The 14,758-nt window shown below is 37.3% G+C and overlaps 1 protein-coding gene across 3 annotated transcripts in view; it reads left to right on the top strand.

The window, feature by feature from the left end:
• Positions 1-14,758, top strand: part of LOC135212655 (uncharacterized) — a 310,546-nt gene that overhangs the window by 288,997 nt on the left and 6,791 nt on the right. For all 3 annotated transcript variants that reach the window (XM_064246281.1, XM_064246283.1, XM_064246282.1), the window contains exon 5: positions 14,526-14,659. In XM_064246281.1, the coding sequence (XP_064102351.1) occupies positions 14,526-14,659 (134 nt within the window). The remainder of the gene's footprint in view (positions 1-14,525; positions 14,660-14,758) is intronic.

The following is a 14,758-nucleotide window of genomic DNA, read 5'->3' as shown; positions in this document are numbered from 1 at the left end:
CAATTATTATTTGCAAGGCTTTATTTAGACCGTCGATAAGCGTGCCAATGACGCTTTACTCCCGTATACGATGGGATGAATTTATGAACTCGAGTGTAAGTTTGTGCTTTTTTCTTTGCCGAAATACTGAAGCTATTCTGTCTGACCAATATAAAAACCAGGAGGAAATTCTGATCCAATAACGCAGCTGATTCATTTGATGCGGCAATTTTCTAGAACAGTAAAAGGAACTTTCTTTGGCTATAAAATGTTGTAATAATAACTGATAAATAGGGAATATTACATACTGATGAATTTGAGTTGAATTATTAACCACGCTAAACAGAACACATTCGAACATGGCTAATGTTGAGCCCTCCCTTCATCGGCAGAAAACACGTGAGCTTTAATCATCAGAAAATTGTAAAATAAGTGAAATCGTACATAAACATCAGATACGTCTTAATGACACCAATAAAAGTTAGATCTTTTAATACACCGTACATAATGCAGACATTAATACACATCAGATTACTGTATGTACATCCTACAGACGCCTTCCCATGAAAGAGGCCTAAACAGAACGAAAGGAATATGTTCAAGGCATGGTTTGACATGACCTGTTTCTCATTAAATTAAGGCAGAAGATAAGTGTTGGTTCAGGTCGGTCATTTTCTGAACGTTTATTGCTGTTTTTTATCGTGCTGGTTCCATGAATCTGTCATCTTTGAGGTATTTTCATGTTATTTGCGTTTGACTCCAAAGTCTACAAACCCATCATAAAAATTCTTATTCTTATTACAAGTCTGTACACAATCAAAATTCCGGAAATACGTGCTAGATCCACTATAGTATGTCGATTCCTTCAATGAAACCATAAAATTACGCATTATGCAAATCTGTGAGTACCCTTCCAATGATAGCAATGGAGATAAAACCAAACTACTTGATTACTAAGTAACGACACTTTTCGAAGTCTTTCCATCTACTTCGATGCAAAGACTTCCTTATTCCAAATTCATTGTTCTGTGCAACTGCGATTCCTAATTCTAGGAAATAACTGCTATCTGCAATTCCCACTTCCCTCTCCGCTATTCTGTATGCGTCGCGGCAGCCTCCTCAAAGAGAGAGAGAGAGAGAGCTAGAGAATCTCTCTCTCTCTCTCTCTCTCTCTCTCTCTCTGCGAGCAATCGAAAAAGTTTCACAAGAGAACAGAGACGCCTCTCAGACTCAGTCATGAGTGAAGTTAGTTACACTTTTTCATTTTACGCTTTCGCCAAAGTTCGCGCAAGAATTTGTTTTTCGCAAAGAGATTCGCATGGTGATTGGCGATGGATATCATTACGGGGGGGGAGGGGAGAGATGATGATGTCGACGATGATGATGCTGAAGATGATGGCGATGATAATGATACCGAATCAATTGGGGACCGTGATGCTGATCACTATGTAAACTTGGGGACTTGCTGTTCCGTTGCCAAAAAGTAAAACATCTTTATCATGCATCGATTTGCATCTGACCTCGAGGATGGGAAATGACGCCGTCTTTAGAAGACTTCGCTCTTACTTACTGAATTCTGTTGAGGCAGTCCACAGCTTCGAGATAGACAATACAGAAATCACTAGATGCATTCAATGAAATTGCTTACTTAAGCGTCTAGTGACCTAATATTATTGTAAAGACATTTAACTCAATATAATATCAATTCCAAATATGAACACTTATCAATTATACCTGGAAATGTTTTAAAAAGTAATTAATACGAAAAGAACATTAGCCCTTATATTGGAGGTCACAAGGCTTGAGAGGGCGGGAGAATGACTCTCATTCCTTACAGCTCCAACCAAAGGTAAAAAGAGCTATATTTAGCGCGAATGTAACGCTCATGCTTACAAAAAAGATCACAATCCTGCAACGTAATTTAGCGGTCTGATGCAAGCAAGCGATGACGGGGCACAATGAGTATCGAATATAATCGGAATAAGACTAAATATTCAGGCGGTGTTCCCTGTTAACAAAGAAGTATGCATCAGCTATGCGAAAAAAAAATTAATACTAGCACAGGTTATAAAATGATAAGGGCAAGACGTAAGCAGACGAGCGTATTCACTTAGCATAACTTCCTTTCGGTAGGACAAGGGAAGAGGAAAGGCTTTAAAGCCTCTGCACGAGGAGGGGAGATATGTGAACCAATATAGATGCAAATTCTAAGTGTGCTTTTTCTCCTTGCTTTCTCGTGTGATGTCACACGATGAGAGGCGAAATATGATCTTCGTTCGTTTCTCTGTCGCCACAGAGGATGGGATGACCACTGCCAGTTTTTGCTCTTCGGCATGGATACATACGTTTCTCTGTATCACTGCGCATGTCATAATATTCCAAACATCGCTAAAACTAAGAACATAATTACTTCTTCACTAATTCTCTCTCTCTCTCTCTCTCTCTCTCTCTCTCTCATCATGTGTTATTGTTTCAATTACTTTGTTCCAAATTTTATGCAACATACAAACATCATTACTCAATTTCGATGCCAACGGTTCTATGTTGGATCTTCAAATCTCTCTCTCTCTCTCTCTCTCTCTCTCTCTCTCTCTCTCTCTCTCTCTCTCTCTCTCTCTCAATAATTTTACAAACGATCTGTCAGCGTTAATATTACTTTCTATTTCTCTTCCTGCCAGTTGAAAGAAGTTTAAACCTTCATCTCATATCGTCTGAGATTACTATTAGTTTTCGTCAAACTCCATTTTTCAATATTTGGATTTTTTTTAAGGATTATGATTATTCATATATTTCGAAGAAGCCTTTAACCTTTAACAATTCAATCGAAGTCCATACCGACCCAAAATATTTATTCTCATGTAAACATTTGCAAATATTCAACTGAAATGAAGCAGAAATATTATCAGATAGTCTCAGAACTATTCAAACATCTTGGCTAATTTCTCAAAATATAAAGGGGACTTTCTTTTAGGAGCATTACCTTCTCTAAAAATGACAACGCAGTTAACAGCATTTATCTAATTACAACTGTTTATTTTGTCACTTACAAATTCTTGTAATTGCTAAATGGATCAAATCTGAACTACTTTCAATCATAGGTACCCCATTTGTACAAACAAAATAGGCAAATATGCGTGAGCTTTCGTATACATATTACTATTTCTGTATGTATGTATATGTATGTGAGAGAGTTACAGGCAGACAGCGAAACCAGCCTGAAACTTCAGCCAAATAGCGAAATACACTTACTAACCATTTCAAGACCGTTGTCACATAAGTTTTCTTGAATATCTTCTTATATATCATCAGTATCTTCTTGACATTTTGGCACAGTATGTTTAAGACCCTTCAGTAATTTTGGACAGTATAATGAAGTACCAGAATTTATTGAATAAGAAAATTTACTCTTGAACTATTTAAATTTCCTCAAGATTCGTTGTAGAGATCCGAACACCAGTCCTGTCCTTGGCTTAGCTAGAGTTAGGAAAGAAACCTAGCCCCCTCGTTTCTCTGTTTCAAACTTATGAATGGAGGAGTGTACTACGATATGGCTTTTTACGTTTTGCATATCCAAATTAGTTTATACATTAAAGTTTATCTGTATTTCATTTGTTTTGAGAGATTATTTTAACCTCTCGATTCATTTATAGAATATAGATACAGATGAGTGAACCGACAGAAAATTAGAAGAGCAGTAGTTTACAGGTTTTCAGGTATATTTACTTTGCCGTCCGATATCTGCAAACGTCTGAGGTCACACATAGCTGCAAGTGTACGTCCATCCAACTGTATCAGTTATGGCAAACATGTTGCGGTATTGGCATCGTGGAGGCTGCAATGCATGTGCATTATGGCTGTTCGCTGCATATAATGCAGAGAAGGTACCCAATGGTCTAAGAATTTCTCTGAAACGTTAAGTGATAATCTCTTTAAGGGTTCCCTTTAAAATACATGAACCGGGCACTTATAGCATTCTGTGGAATGATTTATCGAGATTTTTTTTTCACTGCTAAAAAACAACAGTGGCGACAACCATGGGGATATGAATGACCAATTGTTCCCCCGTTCGCTGTCATCGCTACTTTTACTATCGCTTCCTGAGCCATCGGTGCTGGTAAAAGACAATCCGCCATAGCTTGACATGTTAACAGAGGATAGTCACTGCCTCACGTCTGTAATATCTTATAATCAAAACTGGCCCACTACCACCCCATTCTCATGGTGATAAACAAAATCAAATTATATGAAAGATACTGCATAGGAAATGGTTATTGTCGGTAATTCAAAGTGTAAAAAGCCATATCGTAGTACACTCTTCCATTCATAAGTCTGAGAGAGAGAGAGAGGAGAGAGGAGAGAGACGAGAGAGAGAGAGAGAGAGAGAGCTTCTTTCCTAACCCTTTAGCTAAGCCAAGGACAGCTGTTCGGATATCTACAGCGAATGTTGAGGAAACTGAAAAGTTCAAGAGCAAATTGCCTTTTTTAATAAATTCTGGTACTTCATTATATTGTCCAATATTACCGGAGGGTCTAAAGCATAGTGTGCCAGAATATCAAGACGATACAGTCAATATTTAAAAAGATATTCAAGAAAACCAATGCGACAACGGACTTGAAATGGTTAATAGGCACATCTGACTCCCCAGTAAGTCACTGTTTAGCCGTGTCTATTTTGTTTGTTTGTTTGTATCAAGGTTTGTATGGTGTTTTCACGTTGTATGGAACCAGTGGTTATTCAGCAACGGGATCAACGGCTTTACGTGACTTCCGAACCACGTCGAGAGTGAACTTCTATCGCCAGAAATACACATCTCCAACCCCTCAGTGGAATTCCCGAGAATCGAACTCGCGGCCACCGAGGTGGCAGGCCAAGACCATACCGATCATGCCACTGAGGCGCCTTTAGCCGTGTCTAGTACTAGCCCCCGGGGGAACAATATACTATTAAATATACCTAAGCGCATTTCGCTATCTGCCTGGAATTTCAGGCAGTTCGTTACCTGCCTGGTTTCGTTGCCTGCCTGATATATATATATATATATAGATATATATAATAATATATTATATATATAGATATATATATATATATATATATATACTCTTCCCAATTTAGACGGGTTAACTTCATAAGGTCTTAGACTTCATATTTTAAACAAGCCTATTAGATGAGGCTGCTAGCTCATGATTATTTACTAAGCTCTGGTTGCAGCGACCAATACAACCGTCTAACGACTAAAGTACTGAAATGGACCGTATCCATAAACAAGGATAGTATTTCGAACACAGAATTCTAGACGCCCCTTTAAAATACTGCATTCATTCACTAGTGTGAAATTTAATCATGCCAGCTTTGAAATATTATTCCATACTCTTCATATTAATTTTGAGTCTCGCAAAATCAGTTTGAATAACTGTACACTATTTTGAATGGAATTTTTCATTACTAATTAAAGCTGTATATCCGTGGGTTAACTACAAATTTATGTCATTTATAAATAAATGATACCGGAGCTTTTAAAACATACCTCATTAGACTATCTGGCCATAAGTTCACTGACAGAGAAATGTGGCTGGCATTACGTACATGCATTATGAGGTTCCTGAAGGGAGACTTGGCAATTCACCATGAAATCCCCTAATCTTGCTGATTCTCACGAGCGAGCAAATCTGCTCGCTTCTCTTGACTTCTTGAACGAAGTTTATCATTCCATCTGCTTCTTGTTTGTGTCTGCTTGATTATCGAGAGATTCGTTTCTCTCGTGCTCTGCTCGATATTCAGAATTCAGGACTTGTTTTGGAGTGGAGGATAAAGCATCTAAAAGGCGTCCGTTTTTTTTTTAACCTCAACGTTTGGCCGAATTACTTGATAGTCTTCTCTTGCCAGAAATTGTATGTTTGTTTGTTTTTTGTTTGTATGGTGTTTTTACGTTGCATGGAACCAGTGGTTATTCAGCAACGGGACCAACGGTATTACGTGACTTCCGAACCACGTCGAGAGTGAACTTCTATCGCCAGAAATACACACCTCTCACTCCTCAATGGAATGGCCGAGAATCGAACCCGCGACCACCAAGGTGAGAAGCAAACACCAAACCAACCAAGCCACTGAGGCGCTCAGGAATTGTATGAAGGTCGAATTTTGCTGTCGAAGATCCATTGCATCACACTAGTTTTTCATTCATAACCTGATGCCTTTCCTAACTTAATAATTTATTTATTTATTCATCTATTAATTATCATTAGTATTATTATCATTATAACTATGGTGCCTTTAGCAAACTGTTGCTTCAAACATTACACTATTTCCTCTTAAACCTATTTCAGCCATTTAGAATGCCGTAAGATCCTAGAAGGTCTAAACAGAGATAGGTGAAAGAGGTATAACAACGCAGCCGTCTCGATATCGAAGAGGCACAAGAATAGTATAAGATAGTGGTTAATGGCACAATGTGAAAGGGATGTGGCAGCCAACTGACAATCCTTGAGTGCAGGTGTATGAAGTGGCTAATACTGGGGAAGTTTTACAGCAACTGAGCGGGAAATAATCAGAAAAAAAAAAAACTGACTAATAAAGTACGAAAAACATTATGAGAAGTTTCCCGTTCACAGCAGAAAGAAAAGGGTGAAAGTAAAGTTATGAGCCGACTTATACCTTGAAAGTCCTTTCCAGCACTAGCAGGATGTTCAGGCTAAACAAGTAAGAATGGCAAATATACCGCAATACTACTTCCTAAATGAAATTATTTTGCATTACTTATGCCAAAGAATTATAGGAAATCTAGCATTCTCTTTCTTACGGGTAGTCTTTGCAAATACTAGCCGTAATATAACGTCTAAACAATTCTTGATAATCCCTGGGTACAGTAACTTGGAGATCATAAATCTCTCTTCTAGGCTACATTGAGAGTAGGACTGAAAAACTAGAGCTACGGAAATTGAGTGTTACTCAAAATATTCTACTGGATTCACTTTATTAAAACAGGTTCTGTTCTAACTTACCAATTCCATTCAAGTATCCAGGAACGAGGCTCGAACTGACTTTCAAATTGGACAATAGTTTTAATATGAATATGTACAGCTAAGTGATACCACATAATTGCATGGGATTTCGTTCAAAATTTATGATCTGGCAAACTAACATGCTACATATTTATCCATTGTTCCAATGCAAAAGCACGATTATTTCATACAATAAGGCCCAATATGCTTCATAGGGGTGAAATCTGTCATATATTTCATAACTGTTTGAAAACTGTAAGAAAATATCACGTGTAGCCAAATTTCGGAAAAATATTTACGAAACATTTTCAAAACTTTCGTTCACTTATGGCCATTGCATTTGACCTCAGCTCGAATGTTAAATAAAAAACAAAATAAATTTGTTATCACAATAATATTGCTTCCAAATCAACCATAAAATTCGAAAGAGTTCTGTTTGATTGTTTTTACGCCTCAATGCTGAAAAAATGTAAATAAGTCAATACAAAAGTAGAATGCATCCACCGATATCAACGGGTGAGCGGAGCGTGTGTGAATCAACCATTAGAGTAGCGGCACAACCACCTGGAACATAGGTATGCTTCATAAGAATAAAATCCAAATATTCCTCGAACAAAATTGTTTTCAAGATAATCTCATCGTCGGTGCTCATTGTAGACCTATTAGCCTACGTGATACTTTCTTACAGTTTAGAAACAGTTATGAAATAGATGACAGATTTCACCCTTATGAAGCATATTATGGACTTATTGTATGAAATAATCGTGCTTTTGCATTGGAACAATGGATAAATATGTAGCATGTTAGGTTGCCAGATCATAAATTTTGAACGAAATCCTATGCAATCACGTGGTATCATTTAGCTGTACATATTCATATTAAAACTATTGTCCATTTTGAAAGTCAGTTCGAGCCTCGTTCCTGGATACTCGGATGGAATTGGTAAGGTAGAACAGAACCTGTTTTAATAACAGTGAATCCAGTAGAATATTTTGAGTAACACTCAATTTTCGTAACTCTAGTTTTTCAGTCCTACTCTCAATGTAGCCTAGAAGAGAGATTTATGATCTCCAAGTTACTGTACCCAGGGATTATCAAGTAGTATTTGCAAAGACTACCTGTAAGAAAGAGAATGCTAGATTTCCTATAATTTCATAAAAATAAAATTAATTTTTAAGTTATATTTCTTAATCCCTTCAAAAATTATGGCTTGCTAGCAAATATTCGCATATGTAATTATTTTGTTAAAGCCAAGACTTTGTTCGTAGGACTAGGTGTGTTAAGGTGGGTACACACGTGAGAGCCGAACCTTGTATGCGTAACTGAGTTACGCATATACGGTTACAAGGTGTCAAAATGTAGAGGACGAACCGTAACCACGTTAAGCACGTAACTTCATTTCAATCCACTGCGATCACCAGTCTGTCTCTGTCCGGGTTGTTTACCGACGATGGCCACCATGCAAGTAGCAGCTGCCGCGTACATTTATACACATTATTTAACGAAGATGAAGCGAAATAAAAGAAGATGGTGGCAATCAAGGTTATATACTAGAAGGGTAGAAATAGTGGACGGGAATTACTCGCTGACTTGAGATTCCAAGAAGTCTGTTCTTCGTAATAGCTAATAAATTGAAGGACCTCTTCGTCACTTCAATCAGCCAATCAGCCATGGTAGACATATACGTACTGAATGACCAAAACAAGGGACTCTACTATGGACGGTCTTGTTCATAGTCGGTGTTAACAAGTTCAGCAACCTCTGTTGTTACGCGTGTAATACAGGCCCCGTCCACACATGGCGTAACGTTCAAAGAGACCTCCCTTTGATGCGGGGCCCAAAAACCGACAATTGGCGGGACGGAGGGCGAACCGAGCCTCGAACCTCGCGGGTTCGGGGTTCGGGTTCGAGGAACCGTCCACACTTGCGTTTTTGTTACAAGAATCGGTTACAATACAAGGTTCGGTTCGCACGTGTGTACCCACCTTTAGATTTCTTTATTTACTATGAATACATTACTTACATCTCTATATTAACAATAATTGGCCAAAAATCATATGAAGTTATCTACGCATTCCTGCACTTCAAGTTGTCTTAAGAATTAATAAATTATACACCAAAAGCGAGCAGAAGGACTTTTAAGAAAATATTTCAAGCCAGTTAAAATACAAGTGTTCCATAGGCCTTGACATTAATACTAATAGATTACAAATGAAATCTTTAGTAACACAGATTACATCTCAGAAGGCTTAGGTTACTTTTTTTGGGTTTATAAATCATTTTGCAACATAAAGGCAGCTTGAACACAGCCTGAAAATTCAACATCCAAAGAAAACATGTTAAAACTCATATTTCTATTTTGTAAATATTGTTATGACTGTTGAGCTTATTAGGACTACTGTTATAATGTTACTGAGTAGTTACGCTGACCAGTCAGAGGAGCATGTTAAGCTCTGTCATTCACGGAACCGCTACTCGTATCACACCGTGCTTTGAGCTTAAGAAAAAAAAAAAATAAAAAATAAAAGTTCAAATCACACGTTACGAATTATACCAGTGCTTACATGGGATATTTATATAATCACATGGGAAATAGTGCTAGCTGTGAACTCACAAACTTGTCGACATGTATGACACTGGAAATGAAAAAAAAAAAAAAAAAGTTTAACACTACTTCGCAACGTTATGTTGAGTCTGAGATTTTGGAAGACAGAAATATTCATGTCGCCTCATAATTTAGCATAGCTGTACAATATGTGCACTGAACAGAGCAGAGTAAATAAATCTGTATTATTGCCTACACAACTACTATCTTTAGAGAGCATGCAGTAACAGTCACATCATACAACTAGCAGCACCCTTGGCATGTAAAAACGATAAGGAAAGCGAAATCCATACGCTGATATGTGCCTACTCCTTACTCCTTCACTTTAGCATAATGGCCCTACTTATGACGCGTCATTATATTGGGCAAATGGGCTGTACACAGCAAAATAAAAATATCTGCATTTCTGTACTAAGCGTGAGTAAAGGAGACAGATGGAGCTTGAGAGTAAAAACCTATGAGTTAGATCACATTACTAAAAGGGTACAATGCGTATAAAACACCAGTATAAAGAAATACCAACTCCCCATGAGGGGAGACCACCACACGTCCCATTCGTATATTGCAAATTAAAACTGAAGATAAAACCTCCACCGGGAGAAATTTCCCCAATCGAAATTTCTACAATTCTTTCATGATACAGAGGAACTTGTCCGCAGAGGCTCACTATCCTTTGGCTAGGCTGATAATATCTACACGGGAAATACTTTAACACACTTAAGATACATAATTCTATAGAAGATAAAACTATAACTATTAAATCGCAAGCATAACGATAAAAAAAAAGTTTTCAAAGGTTATGAAATAAAGCACGTCTACGAATATCATCTATGACGATTTATTAATCCCCAAACAATCGTGATCCTATAAAAAAAATCAAAAGCTACACGGTTTTTAAGAAAAATACATATACAAATTTAAGAATTTTCTGCAACAATAAAATGTGCATGGGAATTTTTATGCTCGTTGAATGTATTTTTGTATATAAAAAAAACACCCTATTTGATACGCAGTAAAGAAATGAAAACTATGATGTAGATATGCAAGTCTATGTAAATCACACACATATACATATGTGTGTGTGTGTGTGTTTGTGTGTTTAAATACGAAGAGGAATAGAAACATTTATGCTTGGCTGGGTACTTCTGAGAGATCAACACTTCCCATACAGAAGACGAGAAAAAGTGCAACTGAGAAACATCTTTGCCAAGTCTGTAGCACAATATTTTTCATACAGCGCGTTGAGCGTCTGCAAATATCACATAAATTTGCACCTTTGGACTCTTAACCGACTCGAAAAAAATCATAAAATACCTTTATTCAGTTTTTTTTTTCTTCCATTTTGCAACATCCGTGCATTTCTGTTAAAAACGACCCAGAATGTCAGAAAAAAAAAACACAGACACACATGCACATGGAGGGAGAGAGAGAGAGAGAGAGAGAGAGAGAGAGAGAGAGAGAGAGAGAGAGAGAGAGAGAGAGTGAAGGTAACGAAATTTCTTGTTTACATTAGGATATCATGAAACTCCAACACTAGAAATGAGCCTACTGCACAGATTTCCATACAAGTCGCCATAAAAGGCTTTTATAATGTAAGTTGCAGAAAATTCACAAGCTCCATAAAGCCTCACATCATTGCTACGATATCCTGGAGGCTACACAGAATAAATTGAAATCAGGTTCAGTGTCAATTTCCATGGATTAATGACTAGCAGATATAATCCTTCAGTATGTTCCCCATATTGCTTGTGGGAAGTATACCCTCAAACTAGGTGCGTAATTACATTATGTATGTAAAGCATTTAATCTAATGCCTATCCACTATCAGTCTCCATAACACACGGACTATATTTGATTGAAGAGAGGGGCATATAGACAGGTCTATTTGGCAGCAGAATTCTCAAATACCAAAGTGACTGGCACTCTGCTGGGTGGTGTCTTAGCCTCAAGCTTCGTACCTATTTTGGCCTGTAGCAGGGGTTTCAGAGATTTCGTTTTCACGTAATTACGCTTCTCGGATTGACGAAACGCCAATTATCCTCGTCTTCTATGTATTAGTTTCATTTAGGCCTACAACATGGATTAAGTTTCTTAAATATATTTTTTTAAAATGCTTCACTTTATTTTCCAGCTATTTTCTTTTATTTAATTCTCCAGCATAAATATGAAGAGAGCTTTCTTCCCTTATAAAACAGATGCCACCCACAAACAAAGGGTCAATCCATTGCTTCATTCTGGGTTATTCCTCACTTGCAGTTAATTCCTCCATTAAAAACTGAAGAATAAAGAACCCCTAATGCACATAACTTTGATTACAAGAGAAACTTCCAATACCTCCACAAGAAGTTCAACAGTAATATTCATACTTATGTGCACTCTCGTGATTCCTAGACATGGCGATTTCTCCATCCCAAACGCGTTTCTATGAAGCTTATCAGAAAAGTTTCGGTGTCCGTTGTCCAGATTTTCAGAACTTGAAAAAAAATAAAAAAATAAACTCATCAACCCATGGTCCGCCCTGCTACTACTACTATTATATTCAGAAGATGAACCCATTCATATGGACCAAGCCCACAAAGGCTATTGATTTGAAATTCAAGCTTTCAAAGAATGTGGTGTTCATTAGGAAGAAGTAAGAGGAGGTTAAAAGGAGATACCACTTATTAGAGAAGAAAAAAATAAATTAATAAATTAATAAATACAAAAAAAGGTATTAAAATCAAGGAGAATAACATTTGGTGGTAATACATTGCATCTTCACTTGACCTTCAGAAATTCCAATTGCGTGACATCATCCTCTGGGAGCTGTTCCACAGTCCAACATGTAAGGAATAAAAGACCTCAGGAAAAGAGAAGCTGGACAGCGAGGCTCATTTACTGCACATTGGTGCTGTTGTTCAGGGAATCTGGTTGTTCTCGGCAGGTGAAGGGGATCAGAAATCAATTGTGATGTGAAAGATCTCTGTTGAAAGACAACTCCTGAAATCTATGTTGGGAAAGCAAATTTGAATGTTTTCATCCACCTTTTCACAAAGCTAACTTTCTTACCACACTCTCACTCTTTGTATCATTCCTGCTCCGCAGACGCTACGTAAACAGTCATGTCAACAGATTACATTTTCCCCCTTATTTGCGATCAATGCCCCTCACTTCCCTGTCATAAAGAAAAGGACCTGCTGCCTTCTTTGTTTCAGCTATAGTGATTAATCGCTATCTTTCTTACCTCCTTTTACTCTCATTATCTTGTTTTTGCTAAAATTAATTTCAAGCTTTCTAAGCATCTTCTCTCTGCTCTAACCTATCCTGATATTGCAAGTCCTCTAGTACAAACATTTGTTCCTCATCCAACAGAACTTTCCATATATCTCTTGTCCTCCTAACTTCTGTCATCACTCCATGCATAAAATAAAAGAGCAGCCACACACACACACACACACACACACACACACACACACACACACACACACACACAAACAAACAGATTTACCTCAGACCCGCGCTACCATACTTTTCACTTTCATCATAATTTTCCACATACTCTGCAAATTACTTCCTACACCATGTATCCTTGACACCCTCCTCACACCATATCTATGAATTTCATCACAAACTATGCCTAGTTCTTTGTAAGCCCCAGAGATTTTCCATTTTTCTTTCAAACTTGTCATTCAATCACTTCATTACGAACAACAGATACATACAAACTCTTACATGGATAACTCCATTCTGTTCTTACCCAAACAGTCATTGTTATCTGTGTCCATCTTACCGTACCCATTACATTCCATGCCTTATTATTTTACCGGACAATTCTATCCCCTTTTCTTGTATACTAGGGAATCTTGTCAGCCAAGTGATCCTACCATTACCAAGAGAAAGCTTCATCTTACATATAAGATGATCAATTCCTTGTGCCTCTTCATTCTTCAACACTTTCGTTGTCATCCTTACATCTTCAACAGTAACTTTCAGGGAGATTTTCAAAATTGCGATAGAATCTAATCTTCTTCTCTATCTTGAACAATCAATCGTTCTTTAAATTACTTCTCTCCATTTCATGTTCTATTCTATGATCCCTCTGCTCGTTAACTTTTCTCTTTTAGTTTATTTTCCTGCAATGAAACTATCGTTTAAGAGGAAAAAAAGTAACTGCTCGGATTTGCTATTAAATAATAATATCGCAACTTTTTTACTCACACTTGTCCATGATTGAATTATTCATCATCCCGCTACGTTTTATGACTTTCGGGATATCCAATATTTCCACTTTTAATTAAACCAAATAACGAGCAGATATGTCAACATCTGTTTTACCATTAATTTTTCAACAAAATCACCTAAAAATATTGAATATTGCTAAAAAACAGTTTTCTCTTCCTCTTATATACTTACATCAAATATTTTTTGAAACCTATTACTCACAACAATCAGGGCCTTTTGTCTCCTGAATGCATACAATTCTCATTCAACAGAGGCCAGCCCTATGAGAGCTGATATTCAGCTCAGTGGTCGGGTTAAACGATTTTGATAATATTAAATCTCATTCAGTAACCCTCCATACTTACCAAACTATAACATCTCTTTAACTATCGTCCAACCAAACACTCATTTGACTCTCTCTTTTCCTTTCCACTCTCTTTTCCATTTATACACACGCACCAACTATCACTCAACTCTAATCAATCGACGTTGTACCAATTTTGCATGATTGGGATAAAAGGAAATCATAATCCCATACGTACAGCAATGAACTCTGCATTTGTTTCGTCCACCAAGGCTTACTAATATCGAACAATATATTTATATAAAAGATTAATTAAAACATAATATCCAACCTCGAACAATTTATTTATATTCAAAACTTAAAATTGAAATAAAACATAAAATCCAACTTGAAATGTCTCTTAGATCACGCGTAACTTTCATTATCCTTTTCTTCCAGAGGTCCCTGATCGTCCGCCATCAGTAAGCTTGACGCGTTACCAGTGGTCTCCTGGCCAGGTGTTATCAGCCAACTGCACATCGCCAGACGCCAGACCACCGCCTGATCTCCACTGGTACATCAATGGAGATAAGGTACATTCTCAAATAAAATACTTATTATTCCTCCTCTTCTTTCTAGAGGACTCCCATGAAACAATCCTTCGTTATGCCGTTGAAACAGATTTTCAGTTA

This window comes from Macrobrachium nipponense, chromosome 41 (genome assembly GCF_015104395.2).
Source record: "Macrobrachium nipponense isolate FS-2020 chromosome 41, ASM1510439v2, whole genome shotgun sequence".
In the NCBI taxonomy this organism is placed as follows: Eukaryota; Metazoa; Arthropoda; class Malacostraca; order Decapoda; family Palaemonidae; genus Macrobrachium; species Macrobrachium nipponense.
The sequence above is the reverse complement of the archived record's forward strand: the minus strand, read 5'-3'. Positions and strand labels throughout refer to the sequence as shown.